Here is a 26599-nt window from a genome sequence, read left to right as displayed (position 1 = left end):
TTCTTTATGTCTCAGGACCCCCAAATTTAAAATATGGAAGTCCAAGTAGTTGAGCAGTCAGCTTGGAGACGGAAGCCTGCTCAGGGCAAGGTGAGCAGCTGATCATCCAAAATTCGCTCTTGAGAGAATAAGGATCTTGGTAGGATTACTTCAGAGGTGATGAGTGAGGGAATATTGAAGCCCATCTCTTGAGGAACTAACTGAATTATACAGCAGGAGACCTAGTCACCAGGAACCTGGGAGGCTGAGAGCAACTCCAGAGCAGGATCAACTGCAAGATAACATGGTAATGTGCCAATGAAGTTCTGAGAAAGGAGTGCTTTTCACAGATTGGCTTTGTCCCAGAATCTTGGGTGGGTAGACCTAGAAGAGATAGTTAAGGAATTAATAGCTTCTTAAATGCCAGTTCTTAGATTAACTACATCAAAATCATCTAGAGAGCTTTTAAAAACCAGATTTTTGATGGTCATTGCAGAGAATCTGAAATCAGGAGTCCAGAAATCTGTGGTTGAATGAGTCTAATGTAGAGCTGGAGCACCATAAGATTCTTTATTTATCTCAAGTACATTTTCTAAATTTACTTCCTTGGGAACCCTTACCCCCAAAGGTACCCTAAAGCACTGCATTTTATAGCTCTTCCTTTAAAAATGCTTTAAATTTTCAAACGCAAATATAGATCTACAGACATACAGAAATAAACTAAAAAGACATAGAGATATTAACAGCCTTATATATATGTATATATATACTCAAAAGTTCATGCATAAAACCATATATGTATGTTTATATGTATTGAACTATTATTTAATATTGGCAACAAAAGACTGTAATAGTGCCTTTTGTACTTTTGTTGGGTCCAGTAACAAATACATTGGAATTTGAGTTTTGTGCTATGAATTGATCAGTACCAAAGCCCAGTGAAAGAAGACATTTTATTTTTCAAGTCAGTTAAAAAGTTCTCACTTATGCTTTCCAGCAAGGATTAATCTGTAGCCAGTATTTCTATTTCCAGCTATTTGCAATCAAGTTTGACTTAGGTCAACAAACTATCTTTCCTAATGAACAGAACTTCAGTTTTAAATTTATGAATTAATTCGTGAATGTATCCTATTGTAGAAGTTAACCTCCCTCTGTGGATACATATCATACAGAGCTGAATTCACATTTACAGCAGCTATGTGCAAAAATAGTTAATTCATTCTCTCTCTCTTTAGAGTGTGCTCTAGGCTTTCCCACATTCTCTTCTTCCTCTCTTCTCCCTTCCTCTTCCCCCTTTTCCCCCACCATGTCTTTTTTTCCTTCTTCCTTCTTGCCTAGTTTCCTTGTGCCTAAAGCCTAATACAGGTGCTTAGTAATTATTAAACATTAATAACAATGGCATGAATTGTCTAATGATTCACTGTTAAAGATGTGTTTTTCTGAATGACATTATTTCTTTTCTTTTTTTTTCCATTATAGCTGATTTAAAGTGTTCTATCAATTTTCTACTGTACAGCAAGGTGACTCATTCACACATACACATATATATTCTTTTTCTCACATTGTCATGCCCCATCATAAGTGACTAGATATAGTTCCCAGTGCTATACAGCAGGATCTCTTTGCTTATCCTTTCAAAAGGCAATAGTTTGCATCTGTTAACCCCAGATTCCCAGTTGATCTCACTCCCTCCTCTTCCCCCTTGGCAACTACAAGTCTGTTCTCCAAATCCATGAGTTTCTTTTCTGTGGAAAGGTTCATTGTGCCATATGTTAGATTCCAGATATAAGTGATATCATTATGGTATTTGTCTTTCTCTTTCTGACTTACTTCACTTAGTATGAGAGTGTCTAGTTCCATCCATGTTGCCGCAAATGGCATTATTTTATTCTTTTTTATGGCTGAGTAGTATTCCATTACACACACACACACACACACACACACCACACACACACACACACCACATCTTAAGCCATTCATATGTCGATGGACATTTAGGTTGTTTCCATGTCTTGGCTATTGAGAATAGTGCTGTAGTGAACATGCAGGTGCATGTGTCTTTTTCAAGGATAAGTTTGTCTGGATATATGCCCAAGAGTGGGATCGCTGGGTCATATGGTAGTTCTATGTATAGATTTCTAAGGTATCTCCATACTGTTCTCCAAAGAGGTTGTACCAATTTACATTCCCACCAACAGTGCAGGAGGGTTCCCTTTTCTCCACACCTCCTCCAGCGTTTGTTACTTGTGGACTTATTAGTGATGGCCATTCTGACTGGTGTGAGATGGTACCTCATGGTGGTTTTTATTTGCATTTGTCTAATAATCAGTGATGTTTAATGTCATTCATGTGCTTGGTGGCCATCTGTACATTTCTCCAAAGAAGATATATAGATGGCCACCAAGCTCATGAATGACATTACTTCTAAAGTTTGTGTTCCCTCTACCCAAAGCTTCTCACTGTCCTCCCTTACCACGAACAGCTGTACTGTCAAGGTTGTTCTGAAGAGTGATAAGACAGCCATAAAACAAGGTTATGATATTTTCCTATCTTCAAAGTCACAGGAAGCTCAAATGTACTCAGCAAATATTGCCTAATTACGTAGGATCATTAAATGTAACACTCTACCCTTTCTTTAAAGTTCTTTCTCACTATAATAACACCCTGTACCATTCCTGTGCTGTATGTTCGAGTCAAAGTTAATGAGTTTCGTAGTAGCTGTTCCTCTTTAATACATTGTGGTTTGTCTGGATCAACTGAATAATATCAGGGTGATGAAATTTAGGTGCATTTATACAAGTAAAATGGCACATGTTTGTGTGAGAAGTGTGTACGTCACACTGGGTATGTTCTACATTTCTAAATAATAAAATAAGTTAATCTTTATTGCATATTTATTGTATTAATACCTTGACCCTCTCTGGTACTCTTTATCTAAGTGTGCTTTTTGAGTGTTTTACAATCTCATACAGACTTAAAGTATTGTGTGCACAGAATCCTTTGAAGCTGACATTTGCCTTTCCAACTAGCATATTGTAAAGGAAGTTAGCCAAAAATCTACTGCAGTAGGCATAAGAATCACAGGTTAAAGTGCAGATTCCTATATTCTGCCCTAATTCTTCTAAGTAAGAATAGGTGTAGCGTTTTTCAAAAAAGCTTCCCAGGTGGTTCTGAAATAATTGGTCAGGGATCATACTTTGAGAACCAGTGATCCAAATACTTGATTCTATCCTTAGGTAAACTGTGCTGAGAAAATCATTGAAAACACAAATGGTAAAAAAAAAAAAAAAAAAAAAAAAAAAAACTGAAATGACAGTGTATGGTGGTTGCAATGAAAGGTTTTTCAGGGTCTCTTTCAACAAGAAAATTAAGGTGGTCACATTTTTAAAAAGATTATATTTGATTTATCTTAAGGTTTAGGTTTTTGTTTAAAAGAACTCAGTAGTTAATTTTTATATAAGAAATCAACTCATGCCCAGGATCTTAATTCCAATAAATGATTTCCTCCCTAAATTTTTATGGGTAACTCCACAGGAACTCACAAGAGGTTTCAGGGCACATAAAGAGGAATTGAATTTGCCTCTGGGCACAAAGCTTCTCTGAGCAGCGTGTGCTCTTATGTTGCTTTTTAAACTCATGATAACACCAAGGCTGAAAACCAACACCCTTAAAATAAATATAGCACCAGGTTTGAGTGCCCTTAGTAATCAGCAAAGATAAATGTTTAACAGTGTATACAAAACAAAGTGCTTTATGTTAAATCAAATAGAAGCGAAATACTAATAAAGAAATCTACAAACGAACCATAAACTAATCAGAACAAGTGCCCATATTAGCAGCAGGAAATTGGCGTTATTAATGTTTTTGATCTTAAAATAATGGGCTTATTCACATTTCCCTTCAGTCTACCCTCACTATTTTGTTTCACTTCAATCTCAGTAGCTATTTATTCATTATGATCTTTGAGATATTTGTTAAATTATCCATATTGACACATTTCTCTTCATAAATGTTTTCAGTCTGGGGAAGGAGGCCAGATATATTGGCTCAGGACATCACATCTTTTTTCAGATGCAGGAATCTTTTATTTTCATACTTTTTCAAAGTAACCTCTACCACTATCATCTTTTTTAGATAGGAAGCATTTGTGTGACAAATCTGTTTTCTCTACTACATTGTTAGAGCCCTAGGCAGATTTTAAGTAAACTATTTCACCATTCTTCCATAAGCCCTAGGTTTTAGGCAATCACTCTTATGAATGTGATATATACTTTTCCACCATTTAAATGAATTTACACGGTATATATTTATCTATAAATAATATTTAATGGTTTTGTGTGGCTTTAAAATTTATATAAATGGTATAATTTGTACACATCATTCTTCAATTTGCTTCCTTTGCTCCTATTACCTTTTTGAGGTCTAGCTATGTTCCTTAGCTCTGGAAATTTATTTCATTCTTTTTATCCTCTGTATGGTACTGATGTGTCACATTGTATTTACTCACTCTGCTATTGATGAACATTTAGATTGTTCTGAGGTTTTACTCAGTACTGCAGTGAAAATCATCGAATACTTCTTTGTACATATGTAAGAGTGTTTCTGGTGTAAATATCTAACAGATGAATTATGGTGTCCTAGGATATGTATGCTCATTTCCAACATCACTAGATACTGCACCAGTTTACACTACACCAGCCATTTATGAGAGTTCCCATTTCCTCAATCTTTGTAAATTCTTGTTTACAGAGACTTTAATTTTTTGCCATTCTAAGTTGTAAAAAGCCATATCTCTTTACTGTTCTTCTTTGCAGTTCCCTGATTGCTTGTGAGATTATGTTTGTTAGCCACTTGACTACATATCATTTGCCATTTTTTTTTTTTTTTGCTAAGGTATTGTGGCTGTGAGCTGTGCCTTCCAGACCACCTCTGTAGGGAATGTCATTGAAGGAGAGCCCATTGCTATGCCATGAAATCTTACTTTCCGTTTGTCTTGAGACTACTCCTTCCACAGGTTTCTTCCTATAAATGGCTGAGTTTGGCAGGGATACAAAAGCAGATTTGTGTCTGAAGGACATGGGTTTTATTTATTAACTGATTTTGGCTCAGAGACTCCCAGGTGGCTCTGTCAAACCTTGCCTAGATTGCACAGTGGCCTCGTGTCTTTCCATCCAACTTTGTGTCCTTCTCTCCTTCACTCAGGGGTTGGAACCACATCGAAATCTGACAGCTCTCCCAGTCTTCCTTGCCTCCTTTATTTCCTTTAATGCAAGTATTTTCCTTAATAAAACAATTTCATGTTTAATACTGTCTTGATATCTGCAACTTAGAGGGGACTGGATTAAAATAGTGATATTTTAATAGTTATATACATTGCTTTACTATCCTTTAGGGGTGGGAGGTAATGCAATGCAATGTGTGTGTGTGTGTGTGTGTGTGTGTGTATGTGTATGCACATGTGTATACGTGTGTGTGTGTGTATACATATAAACCCATAGCATGTGAAGGTTGTTCCTGGGCCAGGGATCAAACCTGAGTCTCTGCAGTGACAATGCCAGATCCTTAAACTGCTGAGACACAGGGGAACTTCTACAAGGTGTATTTTGTGCTAGAATCTTTTTTTCTAGAGTCTTTTGATTTTCATGTAATAGATTATATTTTCTTTTATGGTTTCTTCTGTGTTTTTTCCTTAAGATGTCCTTTCTGGAGTGCCTATCATGGCGCAGCTGAAACAAATCCGACTAGGAGCCATGAGGTTGTGGGTTCGATCCCTGGCCTTGCTCAGTGGGTTAAGGATCTGGCGTTGCCGTGAGCTGTGGTGTAGGTCGCAGATGCAGCTTGGATCTGGCGTTGCTGTGGCTCTGGCGTAGGCTGGAGGCTACAGCTCCGATTCAACCCTAGCCTGGGGACCTCCATATGCTGTGGGTTATATTTTAATTTATATATTAGTTGTATATAAAAAGGCAAAAGACAAAAAAGATCTCCTATCTAATACAAATTGTAAATATATTCTTGTATATTCTCAATAATTTTTAAAGTTTCTTTTTTTACATTTAGATCTACAAACCATGGGAATTGATTTTTGTATTTAGTATGAGCTAGGCATCTAATTTTATTTTCCAAATGGTGACTTTTGGGGGCAGTTTCTCCTTTCTCTATAAATTGTCATTCCAATATTTTCATGATAGGTTCCAATCTGTGTGTGCGTTTGTTTGTGGGATGTTTTTCCTACCCCATTCATCTATTTGTTTATTCTCACATCAGAATATACTCTTAAAGTGACATCAGCTTTACTATTTAACATTTGTAGGGTTAACAAGTGTTCTCTGGTGAGGTGTCCTGTTATCTCAGGCAGGCCAGAGAGATAAGTGGGGGGGCAGACTTGGTAAGGTTGGGTGAGGAAGATGCAAAATTTCTCCCAGGTACTAAGCCACATCTCAGCTCAAAATCCAGCTCTTTCATTAAGTATCCTCTTTGATACCTCTTACAGATTGTAAACTCTTAAAGGCAGGGGATTAATCTTAACCATCTTTATGTTGCCTAAAATTCTTTACTCACTGTTTGGAACATATGCTTATGACAATTCAAACCTGTCCTGGCTCCCAGAGCATAGAGTAAATTATGGTCTCGCCCTTGCCCTTGAGAAGCTCACAGTCATTGAGGGTAAAGATATGTAAACAGACAATAAGAAATAGAATAAAAATTCTTATAACACATAGGAACAGAAAAGTCATGTCAGAGAGGTCATGGAGGACTTTTGGAGGATATTAAATTTTTATTGATCCTAGAGAAGTTTGCCAAATGAGGAAACAGAGGGAAACCATTCTAGATTGAGGGAACAGCAAGTGCAAATGGTGAAAGATATGGTAAATTTGAAGAACAATGAAACTTCAGTGTCTAGGGGTTAAGATGTATTTGGAAGAGTGCTAGGAGGTGGGGCTGAACCAATGAACTGGGAAAAGTTTTATACGCCATCTTTTAAAGTTTGGATTTTATTCTGGAGTACGTAAGGATCCAGTTTTTGTTTGATTTATGATGTTTTATTTTAATATTACATTTTAACTGACATGATCAATTTGATTAAACAAACTTGAACTTTTAAAAGTAATGTGGATCACAGAATCTACTGTCTTTAATTCTATTCTTAGGCTAAGCTATCCTGTGTCAACTGAGAAAATATTTAACTTTCCTATGTTTAAGGGTCATGGGATATGATGAGCATTCTCAATGAATCAGCTATCATTACATTATATTAACAGGATCAAAGAGGATAATCTTTGGAAAGTGAGACAACTTGATTCTTAAGAACTCCCTCCATACCTTCCACATATATTTTATTTTTGAAATAGTAGTGTAGTTCATAAAGAAAATAATCATCCTCTTTTATTTATGCAGAATTCTCTTTCTTAGCACTGTAGTAGTGGATGACAGATAACAAGCCAAATAAACACATGCGTATATGTATACAAACCATACATAATCAGGCATATATACATATGGCCATGCACATGTGTACATATGAGTACAAATGCACACACACACATATATACACACATGTATATATATGTGTGTATATTTAAATGTATGTGTGTCTGTACCCAAATCATGAATATTTTGGGTAGCAGTTGTGATAAACTCTGGTTAGATTTATTATACTTAAAAAAGAAAATATACAGCATTAAAGTAATGAGGAAAGTATTTCTAGAGGATAAAGTTATATCTAACATTTAAAATATCTTCAATTTCCTAAAAAAAAAAAAAAAGAAAGAAAGAAAGAAAGGAAAAAAACCTTCAAAGTCCTACCAGTTTAGATTTTTTTCAAGTAATTTTGAAGAAATCTCCATTTAAGCTAAATTTAGCCCAACCCTCAACTTTTTAAGTTTGGCTAATGAAGATCAATAAAATTCCATAAAATTTTTAGGAAATACATATAAGTCCTTCTAATATCATTCTTATTCCACTCAAACTTTTTGCTTTTTAAAATAGTTGCTTAGCTTCTTCTTAACTCATAGTTCACAGAATTTCTAATGAGGATGTCTGACTAAACATGTTGCCTTTGCTTGGTAAAAGATACATTTATTTAGCTATGATTAAGCTAGTTAAGTTGAAAACACATACTTTGAGAGGTAACATCACCTTATTGATTATAAATTATTTTAAATCTAGAATACACTGAAAGAGTGAACACTTTCTATAAAAATTTATAAAACATGGGTGTACTCAGTTGGAAATTTAGAGCTTTATGTATCTTTATTGTTAAGAAGCAAGCTTAGAAATACACAAATTCATATTTTTCTTAAGAACAAAAAAGAGAAACCAACTAATAAAAAATTGAAAGAGGGAGTAGGTAATGATAAAAATTTGATTAAGTAGGAAACCAACAGGTAAGCGAAAGACATAATAAGTCCTCAAAGCCAGTTCTTTGTAAAGACTAATAAAATAATTAAATCTACCGTGATATACAGTAAGGAAAAGACTTGAAATTTTAGGAATGACGAAGAAGCTTAATCAAAAATGTGGACAAGCTTAAAATCATTATTAAAAATTACTGAAATTCTATTGAAACAAATTAAAAACCTAGAGGGACTTAGTGATTACTAACAAAATACAAATGATCAAAATTAAAGGAAGAAGCATTAAAAAAACTTAAATAGGAAGTTCCCTTGTGGTGCAGTGGGTTAAGGATCCAGCATTGCTGCAGCTGTGGCATAGGCCTCAACTGCAGTGTGAGTTTGATCCCTGACCCAGGAACTTCCACATGCTGTGGGTGCCGCCAAAATCCCCCCAAAGCAAAAAACTTGAACAGACAGATTAAATTGTAAAGGTGGTTCAGTGTCTGTTACTTAGAAAGGCACTATGGGGGTCCCGTCGTGGCTCAACAGTTAACAAAGCTGACTAGGATCCATGAGGATGTGGTTCAATCCCTGGCCTTGCTCAGTAGGTTAAGGATCCTGCATTGTCCTGAGCTGTGGTGAAGGTTGCCGTTGCAGCTCAGATCCCACGTTGCTGGTGGCCGGTGGCTACAGCTCTGATTGGACTCCTGGGAATCTCCATATGCCACGGGGTACAGGCCTAAAAAGATAAAAGAAAATAAAAGGCACTATCGCTAGATAATTTCATAGCTGGATTATATTTTACATTTAATAACATCATTCCCTATATTATTTAAACTATACCAAATCATAGAAAAAGATTAAAAATGCTTCAACTCATTTTCTAAAACCAGGATAGTCATTGTACCAGAATCTGAAAAATTATATTAAAAAACTGTAATTAATCATACTTAAGACTATTGATATTTAAGTTAAATGTTATCAAATACAATATTAATTAATAGAAATCAGCACATATACAAAATAAAATATGGAGTTCCCATCATGGCTCAGTGGTTAACGAATCCAACTAGGAACCATGAAGTTGTGGGTTCGATCCCTGGCCTTGCTCAGTGGGTTAAGGATCTGGCGTTGCTGTGAGCTGTGGTGTAGGTTGCAGACATGGCTGGGATCCTGCGTTGCTATGGCTCTGGTGTAGGCCAGTGCCTACAGCTCCAATTAGACCCCTAGCCTGGGAACCTCCATATGCCGTGGGAGTAGCCCTAGAAATGGCAAAAAGACAAAAAAAAAAAAAAAATTAAAAAATAAAATAAAATATGAGAAAGCAAGATTTATGAATAGTAATACAAGAGTACTTCACTATAAACAATCTGTAAATACAATGTAATTCATTATATCGACAAGGAAGAAAACCATGTAACAGGATCAGTAGATTAAAGGGTCTTACACAAAGTTTGGCAGTCATTTCTAATAAAAATTCGCAATAAAAATAGTAGAAGAAAACCTCATAAAAAAGCTTCATAACTTTTTAAACCAAACATCCCAAAGTAAGCATTATTTTAAATGGTGAAAAGTTAATACCATTTGTCTTAAAATAAGAACAATATTACATGTTCATGAAAAAATCGTTCATCTAAAAAACCCCAAGAAATTCCAGCAAAAAAAAAAAAAAAAAAAAACCCACAAAACAAAACCAAACAAACCAACAGAGAGCTAAACTCTACCAGAATTAATAGGAAATATAAGATGGCTGAATAACCATATAAAAGCAATTAGCTTTTCTATGTGCTAGCAACAACCACATAGAAATGGAAATAAAAAACTATTCAATTCACAATAGTAGAAAACCATAAAATACTTAAGGATAAGTCTAACAGCAAATTTACAGGACATATATGAAGAAAATCTTAAGTCTTATTGAAAGATTTAAGACAAGAATTGAATTAATAACAAGATAATGATTTTTAATGAGACTTAATCATCCTAAGCTGTGAATTGCAACCAGATTTGTGTATATAGTTAATACAATTACAATACATCTGAATGATATTTTTTGGAATTCTGTTAAACTGAACTTAAATTTCATATGGGACGAAATATAAAAAGTAGTTAAGAGTATGCACTTTCTAGATAAAATGCCATGGTTTGAATCCTGCCTCTCATTTATTAGAATGTTATTTTTGGGATGTTATCTTTGGAATGTTATTTGCCCTTTCTAATTTCAATTTTCTCATATTTATAATGGGGATAGAGTTGTGATGAGTATTAAAAAAGTTAATACTCATAAAATGCTAAAAATAGTAACTGATACATAGTAAGCACTCGATATACACTAGCTATTATTAGTATTATTAATATTATTACTATATAGAATACTGAGGAAAAAGGGGCAAGACTTTTTGGAGAAAATTTGTGCCTTGTCAGATATTAAATCATACTTAAAGCTATTAAAAACCCCCAACACCAAAAAAACCAGCAGAATATTAGCATGGGAATAGAAAATGGATCAAAGGAACCCAGAAATATATCTTTGAAAATATAAGAATATGACATGATACATAAATTTAGTGCAAAAATAATTTATTTAATAAATCAAGTCTACTAGCCAACTAAAAGACTAGATTCTTATCTTACATCATGTATAAACATAAATCATGTCTTGAATAAATTTCCTAATTTAAAAAGAGTAATAATCATTTTATTTGGCTGTGCCTGCAGCATATGGAAGTTTCCAGGCCAGAAAGTAAACCCAAGTCACAGTAGCAACCTGAGCCGTTGCAGTGACAAGGCTGGATCCTTAACCCTCTGCACCAAAAGAGAACTCTCGAAAAGAGTAATAAATAGGATACTACCTGTATAACATGAATGTATAGGAGTATTTTTTTACCCAAATAGGAATTCTACGTAGATATACTGACTTCTGAAAAATTAAAATTTTGCGTATAACAGACTGGTTCATACATAGTGAAAACAGAAACAGAAAAAATGTTTCAAAAATATGTAGCAGAAAAAGTTGTTCATATCCATATCTTCTAAAGAAAAATGATTTAATAAGAGAAAAACAAAATTCTGATTAAAATAGATATTTCAACAGAAGAGAAAACCCACATTACCAATGAATATTTAAAATTTTTCTATTATTATTAAGGAAAATGAAAATTCAAATGACAGGTTAGTAAAAATTAAAGTGTAATAATACCTATCATTGATGATTATGTGAGGAAAACGTTACTCTGAAATCTTGCTAATGGAAATGTAACTTTTTTTTTTTTTTTTTTTTTTTGTCTTTTTATAGGACCACACCCATGGCGTATGGAGGTTCCCAGGCTAGGGATTTAACTGGAGCTGTTATTGTCAGCCTACACCATAGCCACAGCAACGCAGGATCCCAGCCGTGTCTGCAACCTACACCACAGCTCACGGCAACGCCGGATCCTTAACCCACTGAGTGAGGCCAGGGATCGAACCCGCAACCTCATGGTTCTTAGTCCGATTCATTAACCATTGAGCCATGATGGGAACTCCAGAAATGTATCTTTTAAAAGTTGTTTGGTAAAGGATTCTGGCAGCAGTATCTTTTAAAATGAAAGACATGTACCTATGACCAAACTATCCTTTTCATGAGACTATATCTTATAGAAATAAAATCACAAAAGCGTAATGATTTACATACAGGTTTTATCACTAGACTTTTTTTTTTTTTTGGTACCAAATGTCAGGGAAGATCACATAGCATCTGATAGAGCTATCTTGAAATACAAAATCTTGTACTCCCACTCCAGTCTAGCAGACTGCAAATAAATGTGCACAGATGAATTCAAGCACAGAATTTCCTAAAAGCCACTTGCACTGATCTACTTTCTGATTATAGAATTCTAATGTGGACTCACAAGAAGGTTACTGTGGTGTTGGTTGCTAAAATATTTATTTGTCTAACTAGGTGTTCTTCATTCAGTGGTATCTTAGTCAATTATCAGAGAGCGTAGGTGCTTAAAAATAGTCTTCTTATTTGTTTGTACTGCTGAAACATATTCTAGAGGAAATTTCAAAGCAAATATGGCATAACCATCCTAAAAGCAAGAAAAAGTTTCTCAGAAAAAAAAGGGTAAGGAACTGGAATTCTCTCCCCCTCCTCGATTCTTTTATAATAAGAAAATAGTAAGATGAATAAAAATATCATAGCAAAATTTAGCATGGCTAAAATGTTAAAGTTAAACAACCATCTCCAAGTGGTAGCATTTGGAAAGTATCTAGATCTTGTCTGGGAATATAGTGTCACTTTCAAGACTTTGACTTTTAGTTTCAAAACACATAACCACGTGGATAGCAACCTCAGCAGAAGTACATCTGGTAAATACAGGCCAACTTGGGACTTGAACACAGGGCTTCCAATTCTAAGTCCACTTCTTTTCCCATATATTACCCCTTGTGCGTTTCTTATCATCATATGCTAATAAAGGTTACATTTTCAGGCCTTAATAAGAATCAGCTTTTCCTTTAGTAGGAGAGTGGTGCATACTGTCATATCAGACAAGCGTTCTACTCAAGGCCAAGTGGAAATGAATGATATGAATAGATTACTGTATATATGTCTCATTATAAAAGTGCAAATCACTACTGCTTGAATGTGCATTATGGACCAAGCTCTTTACATTAAGTTATTTCAAAATTTTCAACTCTTAAAGGAAGGTACCATGATCCCCATTTTACAGATGGAGAACTGAAGGCCGGAAGACACTTGCCCAAAGCTACTTATGGAGTTAGTGGAAACAGAGCTAGAAGATAGGTCATTGTGCTCTCTGGCCAATGTTGCCGTTCACATTTTCTATCTTGTTTTAAGTTTTATTTTAGCATTAAAAATATTCCACTTGGATTGCCACATTTTGTTTCATTGATTTATATTTATTGAATTGCTTTGTATATGCCACATCCTTAAGTGTCATACTTAGCACCTTTATGAAAGATGGGCTATAATTCTACCCAGGTTGTGATTAGGAGAATTTAAGTTACAAAGCTGTTAAGTAACTGAGATTTCACAATAAACCTGCAGACCAGGGTTCAAATCCTGGGCCCTGGGCCATCCAGTTCAGTATTCCAGCTTTGTTACTTATTGAACAATCACCACTAGCATAGTTTACATGACACCCAGTAACTCTCTAAATGGGCACTGCAAACATAATTAAGATTTCAGCTCTCCGGTGACTCAGGAGCAAGGACACTGAGATGCAGTTCCTCATGGCATTTTCCCAGAGTGCCCCCAGCCTGGAAATTCTCCACAGCATGAGGGACAGTTTCACACTGAGAAGTCCCATTTCCTCTAAGCCAGCCCAGAGAAGATGACCTATCAGTCACCAGGCATCATCCCAGGCAGACCTGGGGACCCCAGGGTGCCAGCAGTGCTTACTGACTAAGAGTGCTGAACAGACTGGGCACTGGGACAGAATGCATTATCACAGGAGCTCAAAAGGACTACTGTTCTAAAAATAAAAAGGAAACAGTAGCTTGTGGTTATGGTTTAAATAGACAGATTAACTTAGTACCAAGAACCTATCTAAGCAATTCTTTCCTTGAATCACTCATTTTCTTTTTCTTCTTTTTTCTTTTTCTTTTTTTCCCCCCACACCCACAGCATGCAGTAGTTCCCAGGTCAGGAATCAAACCTGAGTCACAGCGGTGACAATGCTGGATCCTTAACCTGCTAGGCCACCAGGGAACTCCAAATCCCTCATTTTCTTAATGCATTTTCCTCCTTTCTCTGGACCAGTTCCAGGTCAGAATTTGAAGAGTGATACTCAAAAAAAGTGCTGTTTCTGGTCTTTTTTGGAAGAATTTGATAGTATTCCATTCAAGCTGAACATGTTAAGTCTGAGCTCATTTGAGGATCTTCTGATTGCTCTCTGTAAGCTTCTATGACAAAGCTTCATAGAAGCTTTCTGTAGGCTTCTGGGAGAAATTTGGCTGAAACAGCCTCTTACTCATTCTGTTTTATAATATTCGATATAGTCAAATGTAATATATTGCATTTGTATTCTTTGGACATTTCTATTCACTAGGGATATTTGCTGAAGTGTCTACAATAGTTCCTTGTCTTCTATTGCTTCCTATCTTTCCCTTCACTTTTATCTCTTTATGTTGCCAGTATCTTGCCAGTATCTTTTCTTCCTTCATTCCACAAATCTTTGTTAAATTCTTACACTAGACTAGGATTCTGCACCCTCTAAATCTGTAATCCCCTGAGTGTAAGTGTGTTATAATCAGAACATCACAATAACTACTGATATTTATGTATTTTTTTCTTTTGCTTCTTAGGGCGGCAGGCATAGCATAAGGCTGTTCCCAGGCTGGGGGTCTAATCGGAGCTGCAGCTGCCGGCGGCCTGCACCACAGCCACAGCAACGTAGGATCTGAGCCCCACCACGGCTCACGGCAATGTTGGGTCCAAGCCTACACCACAGCTCATGGCAATGTTGGGTCCTTAACACACTGAGAGGCCAGGGATTGAACCTACATCTTCATGGGTACTAGTCAGATTCGTTTCTGCTGAGCCACAATGGCAACTCCCTGATAATCTAAATTTTGAAAACCTTTGAGGTTCTAACTGATTTATCAATACTATATTGCATTCAAATTTGAAAAAAATTTCAATAATTTTTCAAAAAATAATAATTTCAGTAATTTTTAATAATTCCTTCAATCTGGCTTTTCAAGCTTGCGTTAGAAATATGGTCCTTTACAAAAACCTGCACTCAATCTATTCACATAAGATAAATTATTCTTTTTTTTTCCTGGAAAATACTTAGTGTTTTAAAAGGGGATGGGATAGGGGGAAAGAAAACATGGTGGAAGAAGAGGAGAAATACACATGCGAGCCATTTTGCTAATTGCTCTAAATTGAGCACAGAAAGTGTGTTGCTGCGTAGAACACTTAAGTAGAGGCTTAAAGGCTGAGCTATTCCTTTAGCCAGATTGAGGATTTAAGACTGAGGGGTAAAATTTAGCTGTCACCCTTGTTATTTGGATGGAATCCTACCTAGGACTATGGTCTGGTCCATGAGCTGAACAAAAATATTTAATTCCATAGAAATAAATGAAGCACTTGGTTTCACATGTCCCGTAACCTTGCAAGGTCCTCCTCATCACAGTGCTAGATGCGCCCTCTAGGTTATATTTCTCCAGTGCCTGGGTAGCCAGCTCCACTGGGTCCTGCTCTCTCTCCTGTAATGTGTCAGCATTTTTAAAATCACAATTTTGATCATTTTCATCCCCTTCGATCAGGAGTATTGGCAGCAACCATTCCTTGGGGGCAGTGGCTGCATGGTTTTAGCCTCTAGGAGCTACCAACCCGTTCTTATATAAATGATCACTTACTATCTTACCAGCTTTGCGAGTTTACAGTTTTGTGTGTAAAGTTCTATTTGACATTCATATGGTAAGTATCAGAAACTAATGGACAAAAAAGTAACCATTTTGGAGTTCCCTTGTGGTGCAGCAGGCTAAGGATCTGGCGGTGTCACGGCAGTGGCCCAGGGTTGATCCCTGACCTGGGAACTTCCACATGCTGCAGAGGCACTTTCGTAGTTTAAATATAGATAATATTGGTGTCAGATCAAGGAGAGTTGATGGATTCCTTCTTGATTGTGAAAGAAAAAGGAAGAATGTATGGACGAATGTTTTTAATGGAGGGAGAGAGAGAAGCATCTAGTGACAACGAAAAAAGAGGAGATGTATGGGGATGAGAAAAGAAAAGGCAGAGAAATTTTTTGAACTAAAGAGAGAGTACTATCTTTCTAACTCTTCTCATTCTTTAAGTCTCAGACAAAACCTCATCTATTCCAAAAGGCCTTCTAGCATTTTCTGTCTATTGCACAGTACTTCTATTATCTGTACAATTCATTTGCCAATTAATTGTATATTGTTTTATTATCTTAAAAAGGTTAATCAATTCTTTGGGATGTTTATTAGCTTTCTCCAGAATTATGGCTTATCTTCCAAGTTAGACTTATAATGACTGCATTTGAGGACTATTATAAATTCCAATGTTCTTTTTCAATGTCTAGCATGGTTGTTGAAGCAGAGAGGTTCATTAACTGGAGAAAGGATGACAGGACCCATGTGGCAGGGAGGTGATAGGAGAGGCGGAGTGGATGGGGAGAGGACATAAGAATGAGCTGGGGGGATGAACGAGGAAGAAGGCTGTGTTGTTTGGGTGGGTAGGTGAGAGAAGTGTGGGAAAGAGATGCTTTGTACTCATGGCTGCCCAGTTAGATTATGCAGGGAGCTGTACACTGTATTCTTTTAGTTTCTCTTATTATGAGGCTTGTCTCCGGAGATTTCCTTTTATTTATTTATTTATTTTTTGTCTTTTGTCTTTTGAGGGCCTCACCTGCGGCATATGGAGGTTCCCAGGCTAGAGGTCCAATCAGGGCTGTTGCCGCCAGTCTACACCAGAGCTACAGCAACACAGGATCTGAGCGACATCTGTGACCTACATCACAGGTCACAGCAACTCTGGATCTTTAACCCACTGAGCAAGGCCAGGGATTGAACCTGCAACCTCATGGTTCCTAGTCAGATTCATTTCCGCTACACCACGACGGGAACTCCCAGAGATTCCCTTTTAAAAGAGTGCACTTAAATCGGAAAGAATGGGAGTTCTCCTTATCATTCGAAGGAATGGGAGTTCTCCTTATTTTTCAGTGGCAACAAACCTGACTAGTATCCATGAGGATGCAGGTTTGATCCCTGGCCTCACTCAGCAGGTTAAGGATCAATCCAACATTGCCCTGAGCAGTGGTGTAGGTGTCAGATGGAGCTGAGTTACCACATTGGTATGGCTGAGGTGTAGGCCAGCAGCTGCAGCTCTGATTTGACCCCTAGCCTGGGAACTTCCATGTGCCGCAGGTGCAGCCCTAAAAACTAAGCAAACAAACTGAAAGGAAGCCTACTTTAGCATGTTAATAGCACAATGGATGATATGTGCATGTCTTTATCTTATCATAAATATTTTTGATATTTCCCATCCTTATTTATTTATTATGAGTGACATTTTAAAAATTAAAGAAAATTTTATTTATAAAATTTCGGTAACGTTTTGACCAATTGAAATGAATTTGAAATAACAGATGCAGTGTTCATAATTTCTGCTGTGGTTAAAGCAAGAGCCTGTTCTATGATATTACATTGGAAGGAAAATGTACCTTTCAAATCCAGATCTGGCATACTGACATTTCCTCTCTAACATTTTATTTTTGGTCATAGGACATCTCCAAGTTTGCAGAGAAAGACAACATAGTTCTGGGAGAAGGTGGAATCACACTGAGTGGAGGTCAGCGAGCAAGAATTTCTTTAGCAAGGTGAATATCACTTTATTGGTCCAGCAAGCGTTTGTAGTAAATATCATGCATGTAAAAAAAATATATATATAGCTGTTTCTCTATTTCTTGATATTCTCTTTCCATAGTTGAAACAATGCCTGGGATCTTATAGCTAGCAGGTTAAGAATAACTTAAGGAGTTCCCATTGTGGCTCGGTGGTAACGAACCTGACTGGTATCCATGAGGATGCAGGTTCAGTCCCTGGCCTCCCTCAGTGGGTTACGAATCTAGCATTGCTGAGAGCTGCAGTGTAGGTCGTAGACATGGCTTGGATCTGGCATTGCTGTAGCTGTGGTGTAGGCCAGCAGCTGCAGCTCTGATTCTACCCCTAGGCTGGAAACTTCCAACTTCCTAGGCTGGCCCTAAAAAGACAAAAACAAAAACAAAAACAAAAACAAAAACAAAAAAAAAAGAAAGAGAGAGAGAGAGAAAGAATAACTTTTAAGAACTATAGGTAATAATGTAAAGCTGATGGCTTTTTAAAAATGCATACCTTTATGTTAGTGTGTGTATGTTTGTGTGCCTTATGATTTGATTTACTACAATTGGAAAACCCTGGCATTCTCCCTAGAATAGGAAAGAGATTAAATTTTTTTTAGTCCTTTCTACAACCCTAGCTCATCCTACCCCATGATGTACACACCTGCTCTAGGCTTCTGTTTATGCTTCTTGGCTTAAATAAACATATATTTTCAAAATTTTCATAAATTTTGAAATTTCATGTAATTCATCAAATACATGTCATAACAAAAATGCAAAGCAAATGATGTCACGTAGCTTAAATTCCACAATCTTTAGAGAAAAATAAATAGGACAAGCACATTGTGGGGTAGTAGGGAGGTCTCTTAGGAGAGATACTCTTGGTCTAAGCATTTTGAGCTGTCAGAGAGAAGTGCATATGTAGTTAATTTGTGTCAAGAAGAAAAACCTTGTGGTTAAACTGTAACTTTCAGTTTAAAAAATTATGGATGATGGAGAGTGTTAAATATTCCTCCAGTTTTATTTGAACAAAATTCTTATGTTGCCAAAGTTATTAACAAGAAATCACATTGACTTATTGATATTTTGGCTCTTTCCCTTACTTTCTTATGCTTTCAAAAGCTGGGACAGGAAACTAACTCCCTGAGCATCTGTAATTGCTTAGTCCTCGTTTAGGTGGGGTGTGTAAGGTGTGTGTCTAATTTTACTTAATCCCCATATCAACCCTTCAAAAAAGGATTGGTTGCCCCACTTCGTAGAAGAGATCGTGAGATAACTGGGGCAGCTGGATCTTAACTTGCCAAAAGCCACACTGGGCAATGGTAGAGATCCAATTTGAACCACGTCATCTTGGCTCTACATTAAACCTTAATCTTGGGATTACAATGTCAAGTAATAAATCAATAGATATGGATAATTCACAGACAAGATAATGGCTTCTGAATAAATGAAAGCTGATTCATCTGTGAGCCAAAGTAAGACTTGCCTGAAGCATTTCATTTCAGATTTAGGTAAGATATGCTATATGACTTCAGACATTTAGCAGAGAGTTGAATTTGTATTTGTCAGTTTAAAATTTGATTTTATTATAAAGTGTACATAGTTTGAGGTATTAATGAAAATAATTGTTTATTCCTATTCTGATCTGTCATGTGTTGTACAGGTTTGGATGATAAATATGTTATTTCTAATCTCTTGGAAACTGTGGTCATAGTTATGAAAGAGGGAGAAGTAAGAATTGTGTGGGGAAAGAAAGCTCTTGAGGGCTTTACCTAGTTTTTACATGTTTTTACGTGTTTACCTAGTTTTTAAATGTTGTCTTCAAAAAGAATTTACACTGCAAAGGCTCTTTTAGATTTTACCTTGACTTTTTGTCATTTCTGTTTTTTAGTTATTAATATTACTTCTTTTAGTTACTTGCTGACTAAACACGGTTTCCTTTCTACAGAGTTATATGTAAACACCAAATCCTATGTAGTTAGTTTGGGGTAGAGTAACTAACAACCACAGATGAAAAATTTAATTTGATAGGGATTGCATTGAATCCGTAGATTGCTTTGGGTAGTATGGCCATTTTTACAATATTGATTTTCCCAATCCAGGAACATGGAATATCTTTTCATTTCTTTACATCTTCTTTGATTTCTTTGATTAAAGTTTATGGGAGGGGGAGGGAGTGGGAGGGATCGGGAGCTTGGGCTTATCAGACACAACTTAGAATAGATTTACAAGGAGATCCTGCTGAATAGCATTGAGAACTATGTCTAGATACTCATGTTGCAACAGAAGAAAGGGTGGGGGAAAAATGTAATTGTAATGTATACATGTAAGGATAACCTGACCCCCTTGCTGTACAGTGGGAAAATAAAAAAAATTATAAAAAATAATTTAAATATTGTGAAGAAATAATCTCATGTCCATGCATATGGGACCATATCTTCATCTTTTTACTTTTCCAAGATCAACTTAATGAAGATTTTACCTGCTCATAAAATTTGGTGTTTTAACTTAGAAAATAACATGAGTAAGGATTTTTATTGCAAAATTTTCACCCTTCACTTGTGTGGAAGTTTTATGAGTGTGGTCCAGAAACTAAGAATACAAAGAGCAAAAAGCAATATCAATCATACAGCCATAACAACACTGCTACCAATTTATTAGTAACAGCCAACATTGAAAAACATTAAAAAAAAAAAGTCATGTAAGTGCTGCAATTTAGTTGCTGCCTCTGACATTTTACAGGATTGAAACATTCTATTTTCTTCTTTGCCTTCCCACCAAAATGCAAGACCTCTGAAGGCAGGGCCTGTGAATTTTTTAATCGTTGTATTCCTAGCAAGTAGCATGGTGGTTGGCTCCAAATAGATATCATTATTAAAAGGTTTGCTTTCTTTCTTCTTCTTTTTTAAGGTAATATTTAAAATGGTACATATGGTGTGATTTGGTTTGTAACTTTTGCAAGTGTGTGTTACATATATTTAGCAAAACCGCTTTAGCATCTCTTGGAATATTGTGAAAAGCCATAAACATCATATGCGATTCATCTTTTTTTGTTCTTCAGTTAAAATCATCTACATTGAATGACATGGGAAATATTGAGGGAATCTAATTTTTCAATTTCCATTTTCTTTTTAGAGCAGTATATAAAGATGCTGATTTGTACCTATTAGACTCTCCTTTTGGATACCTAGATGTTTTAACAGAGAAAGAAATATTTGAAAGGTATGTTCCTTAAATAACTTATAATGCTCATGCTAAAAGACAAGCGAGAATGACTCTTCTACCATGGACTGTATAGTATTTCTTGAGAAATATGCCCATCATTATGACTCAGTGTGGCAGAATGTAATGTAGCTGAGTAACTCAAGGCCAATTTTCCCTCCATGGTCAAGATTCAAGATCACATCCTCTTTTCTCTATCTTTTGGTGAGCCAATTTCTGTCATGGCTATTCAACCATCACCATCTGTGTAGTTTTTACAGCATTATTGTCTTAGGACATAGCTTACATTATTTTAACTAATTATTACACTTACAATTTCTATTTATTTTTGTTGTGTTAGTATTTTATTCTATCTTCTCCTTAGATAAGAAACTTCTTAAGAAACCAAAGAAACGGAATGTTTTAATGTTGTAATGTAGGTGGATGCTCAGACCATTCATCTACCTCAGTACATCCTTCAGAACCTCCTCCACAGTCACACAAACCTGGGGTGTCTGTTTCATTGGAGCTCCCGTTAGGGCTCAATGCATGTAAAGTGCTAAGAGGAACAGTTATACGACTTGCTTCAAAGTTTCAAACTGACTTCTTAGACTATATAATAGTTTATTAAGAGAATTATCCATGATTGATTTTAATCAATAGGGATGTTGATATATGTGTGTATAAAATGGCCACATTATTCCTAGAAGCATAGCTTTCTCAGAATTGAGTTAAATTTAACATTTGTGATATTATTTTTAGGTCCTGTAACTATAAGTAACTTCTTATCAACATAAAGTTTGCTAGTTGTGTTTGTGCATTAGAATGATGCCTTTTCCTACATAATATATAATATTTTAATGCCTAAAATAAATTTATCTCCTTTAGATGGCTCTGGTCAGGATTTACTTCTAGACCAGAGGGAAAATTTGTTGGAGGAGGGTCACATTTATTATTCAAGTCTCAGGTTTATGGTGGTTGTGTTTTTAAGAAAGCAAATACTCTTAATATAAGCTCTTGAGGACTAAATTGGTGGTTAACTTCAAATATAAAAGGAAATGAATAGAGAATTTAAAGAACAAGAAAGCTCTGACATTTTAGAAAGACACACAGAAATATAAACCCTAAGGAGTATTAAAGGTCATCTAACAATTCCCTCATTTTCTAGATGAATCAACCACGACCCAGAGTTTGTTCAGTTAAATGTTTATTTAATATCAGATATTTGATTTCATTCTCGGTCAGTTAACACTCAACTTTACAATGTAGCACACTATAGTAATTCAATAATATAGTATTTCATGCAATAATGATTCAAGAGGTACCAAATTAGTTCCTATTGAATATTAACCTTTAGAATTTTTTAAGTATAATAATAACATCACATGACAGAGGCTTTGTATAAAAATACATTAATCAAATGTTAAAATTCAATACATATGTTATTATAATAAAGTATTTATCAATTAACCTTTGTATATTTTTATATTCTTAAAGCTGTGTCTGTAAATTGATGGCTAACAAAACTAGGATTTTGGTCACTTCTAAAATGGAACATTTAAAGAAAGCTGACAAAATACTAATTTTACATGAAGGTAGCAGCTATTTTTATGGGACATTTTCTGAATTACAAAGTCAGCGGCCCGACTTCAGTTCAAAGCTTATGGGATATGATACTTTTGACCAATTTACTGCAGAACGAAGAAATTCAATCATAACTGAGACTTTACGGCGTTTCTCATTAGAAGGAGATGCCTCTGTGTCCTGGAACGAAACAAAAAAACAATCCTTTAAACAGACTGGAGAGTTTGGTGAAAAAAGGAAGAATTCCATTCTCAATTCAATCAACTCTATAAGGAAATTTTCAATTGTACAAAAGACTCCCTTACAAATGAATGGCTTTGAAGAAGATTCTGGCGAGCCTTTAGAGAGAAGGCTGTCCTTAGTTCCTGATTCTGAGCATGGGGAGGCAATTCTACCTCGGAGCAACGTGATCAACGCTGGCCCCACGTTTCAGGGACGACGGAGGCAGTCTGTTCTGAACCTCATGACCCGCTCCTCAGTGAACCAAGGTCAAAGCATTCACCGAAAGACAGCGACGTCCACACGGAAAATGTCACTGGTCCCTCAAGCAAACTTAACTGAAATAGATATATATTCCAGACGATTATCGCAAGATACTGGCTTGGAAATAAGTGAAGAAATTAATGAAGAAGATTTAAGGGTGTGTATGAATTATTAGTGTGGTGTTTCAGTTTCTTATTTACTTTTTTTTTTTTTTTTTTTGGCCACAGAGTGAGTTGTAATATATGGCAGACTTACTCAAATTTGAATTTAGGATCAGGTTTATTTTTAAGATTTCCCAAAGTCCGAACTCCATAAATTAGATAATCATCTTCAAAATGTAAGAGAATCAACTATTTCCTTTTGTAATGTCTCTGCCCATAGGCTATAAGTCAAAGGAAGGGATAGTACTGGGTCCTTTAGTAAGCAGCGATAATCATTTTTATTATTTAGAAAAATAATGAATGATTATAAATCTGTTTCATTACCACTTTAAAAATTCTTGGGAAGAGGTAGAGTGAAAATAAATGTATAAACAAATAACTTCAGTTGTTGAAAGACCAAGAAATATTTCTATAGGCAGGTAGCCTCTGAAAGGTATATAAACATCTAGCCTTGCCGTAGGACTAACATTCTGGTGTACACATCAGTCTTGCCTTAATTTAGTTAGTCTGAACTCTTTCTAATCTTTTAAATTTACTATTTATTTATTTATTTGTCTTTTTAGGGCTGCACCCATGGCATATGGAGATTCCCAGGCTAGGGGTCAAATTGGAGTTGTACCTTCTGGCCTATACCACAGCCACAGCACCACCAGATCTGCACTGCCTCTGGGGCACACCACAGCTCATGGCAGCACCGGATCTTTAACCCACTGAGCGAGGCCAGGGATGGAACCTGTGTCCTCATGGATACTAGTCAGATTCATTTCCACTGAGCCATGATGGGAACTCCTAAATTTGCTTTATACATAGGATTTCTGGACAGGTTTCTTTTAAAGAAGGTATGTGAAATTCAATATATCTATATTCAAATTCAACCTCTATACTGTTCTCCATAGTGGTTATATCAGTTTGCATTCCCAGCAACAGTGTAGGAGGTTTTCTTTTCCCCCACACCCTCTCCAGCATTTGTTATTTGTAGACTTATTTATTATTATTGTTGTTATTGTTAAAGTATAGTTGATTTACAGTGTTTCGGTAAGTTCTGTTGTACAACAAAGTGACCCAATAACACGCAGTTCCTTGTGCTGTACAGTAGGATCCCATTGCCCATCCATTCCAAATATAACAATTTGCATCACCCCAAGCCCCCAAAATGCCCATCCATCTCACTCCCTCCCCTTTTCCCCCCAGGAACCCCAAGTCTGCTCTTCTTGGCCATGACCTGTTTCGGTTTTCAGTTTGTTCGTTATTCTTAGATAGATCATCTGTTCCATATTTTAGATTCCGCAAATAAGTGATATCATATGGTATTTGTCTTTTGCTTTCTGGCTTACTTCACTAGGTATGAAAGTCTCTAGATCCGTCCATGTTGCTGCAAATGGCATTAGTTTGTCTTTTTTATGACTGAGTAATATTCCACTGTGGTTGCCAAGGGCAAGGTGAGAGAGAGTGGGATGGACTGCAAGTTTGGAGTTAGTAGATGCGAACTATTAAATTTAGAGTGGATAAGCAATGAGGTCCTATTGTATAGCACAAGGAACTATATGCAGTCTCTTGGGATAGACCAGGAAGGAAAAAAAACATAAGAAAGGAAATTTATGTATGTATATGACTGAGTCACTTTACTGTAGAGCAGAAATTGGCACAACATTGTAAATCGACTATAATGAGAAAAATAAATTTAAAAAGAAATAGATAATTTAAAAATAAAATACTTTCAGTGTTCCTATAATTTTTTTTTCTTTTTCTGCTACCTTGTGACATATGCAATTCCTGGACCAGGGGTCAGATGTAAGCCACAGTTGCAGCCTATGCTGTGGCTGAGGCAATGCTGGATCCTTTAACCCACTGTACTGGGCTGAGGATCGAACTTGCATCCTGGTGCTTCGGAGACACCAGCGACCCCATTGTGCCATAGTGGGAACTCCTGTTTCTATAATTTTGAAAAAAATTTCCTAAAAGGTAATTTATCTGTATGGTTTTTGTTTGTTTGTTTGTCTTTTTGCCTTTTCTAGGGCCGCTTCTGCGGCATATGGAGGTTCCCAGGCTAGGGGTTGAATCGGAGCTGCAGCCACCGGCCTACGCCAGAGGCGCAGCAACGCGGGATCCGAGCCACGTCTGTGACCTACACTACAGCTCATGGCAACACCGGATCCTTAACCCACTGAACAAGGCCAGGGATTGAACCCGCAACTTCATGGTTCCTAGTCGGATTTGTTAACCACTGCGCCACAATGGGAACTCCTATCTGTATGGTTTTAATATCAATATGAATGAATCTCTCAAGCCTGATTCTTAAAGTTTAATTGTTAAAAATGATCACTTTGACTGATAATAGTTCCTATTTATTGAACACTTCTGGTGCCAGAAGCATATACTTAGAAGGTACCTGTGATTATCCTCATTTATGGATAAGGAAACTGAATTTTAGAGTTCAGCTGCCTCAATTCATGCAGCTCCTAGGAAATCAATGGTAAAGTCCAGATTCAAATCCAGGTTTGCTTGACTTCAGAAACCTTTATTCCTGGTTAGTGTATATATTCCAATTTCCTAGGATCCTTTCTTTGTATGAATTTTGTTGACTTTATAAAAAATGAAACCATTCCTTCCCTTCGGAATATCTGGAATTGGTCTCTGTCTCTGTCTCTCTCTTTTTCTTTCTTTTTTCTTTGTCTTTTTGCTTTTTCTAGGGCCGCTCCTGTGGCATTTGGAGGTTCCCAGGCTAGGGGTCTAATCGGAGCTGTAACCACCAGCCTACACGACAGACACAGCAACGCTGGATCCTAACTGTGTTTGCGACCTACACCACAGCTGACAGCAACGCAGGATCCTTAACCCACTGAGCAAGGCCAGAGATCGAACCCGCAACCTCATGGTTCCTGGTCGGATTCGTTAACCACTGAGCCACGACGGGAACTCTGAATTGCTCTCTTTCAAATTATTGAATTCTGTCTCTCAAGGAACCAATGAAGTCTTTTAGGGGAACATTCTGAGGAGTAGAATTATACAATTTAAGTCATAGCTGGAAAGAGGAGAGTCCTAGCTACTAAGGAATATATAAACATCACTTGGCATTCAGGTCCATTGGAAGACCTCTCTGCAGCTAGCAAAATTCCAAACTGTATTTTTCCATGGCCCCTCAAAGAAATAAATCAAGGAGGGTTCTGAGAAGCTCAGCTGATTGGTGCATTTATTTGATAAAATGCATGACACTGTTAAGTATTAAAATAGTAAAGTTGCCCTCAAAATAATACAGTTGTATTATCAGTGATATATGTTCAGAATTTGAAGAATTGCAGTGTTTTTGATTTTTCAAAAAGCTCTGCTACTCCAGTGGACATTATACTGGCTGTGGAGTGACATCACCTGTCATTCATTATGGTTTACTAATCAATTGAAATTCACTTGATTTCAAATAGTAATATTCCTTTATTTATACACATCCAAAATAAAACCACAGTGGTGGTGTGAAACTGTGTTGTGTCACAGTAAGAACTGTGATTCT

The 26599-nt window shown here is 36.4% G+C and overlaps 1 protein-coding gene across 4 annotated transcripts in view; it reads left to right on the top strand.

Moving 5' to 3' along the window:
• CFTR (cystic fibrosis transmembrane conductance regulator) overlaps window positions 1-26599 on the top strand; it is a 190493-nt gene that overhangs the window by 89298 nt on the left and 74596 nt on the right. For all 4 annotated transcript variants that reach the window (XM_021078522.1, XM_021078520.1, XM_021078523.1 and 1 more), the window contains 3 exon segments: window positions 17571-17665; window positions 20801-20887; window positions 22364-23090. In XM_021078522.1, coding sequence (XP_020934181.1) covers window positions 17571-17665; window positions 20801-20887; window positions 22364-23090 — 909 coding nt within the window.

The sequence above is a fragment of the Sus scrofa genome, chromosome 18 (genome assembly GCF_000003025.6).
Source record: "Sus scrofa isolate TJ Tabasco breed Duroc chromosome 18, Sscrofa11.1, whole genome shotgun sequence".
Taxonomy (NCBI): Eukaryota; Metazoa; Chordata; class Mammalia; order Artiodactyla; family Suidae; genus Sus; species Sus scrofa.
Note: the sequence above shows the minus strand (reverse complement) of the source record. Positions and strands in the feature narration are given on the sequence as shown.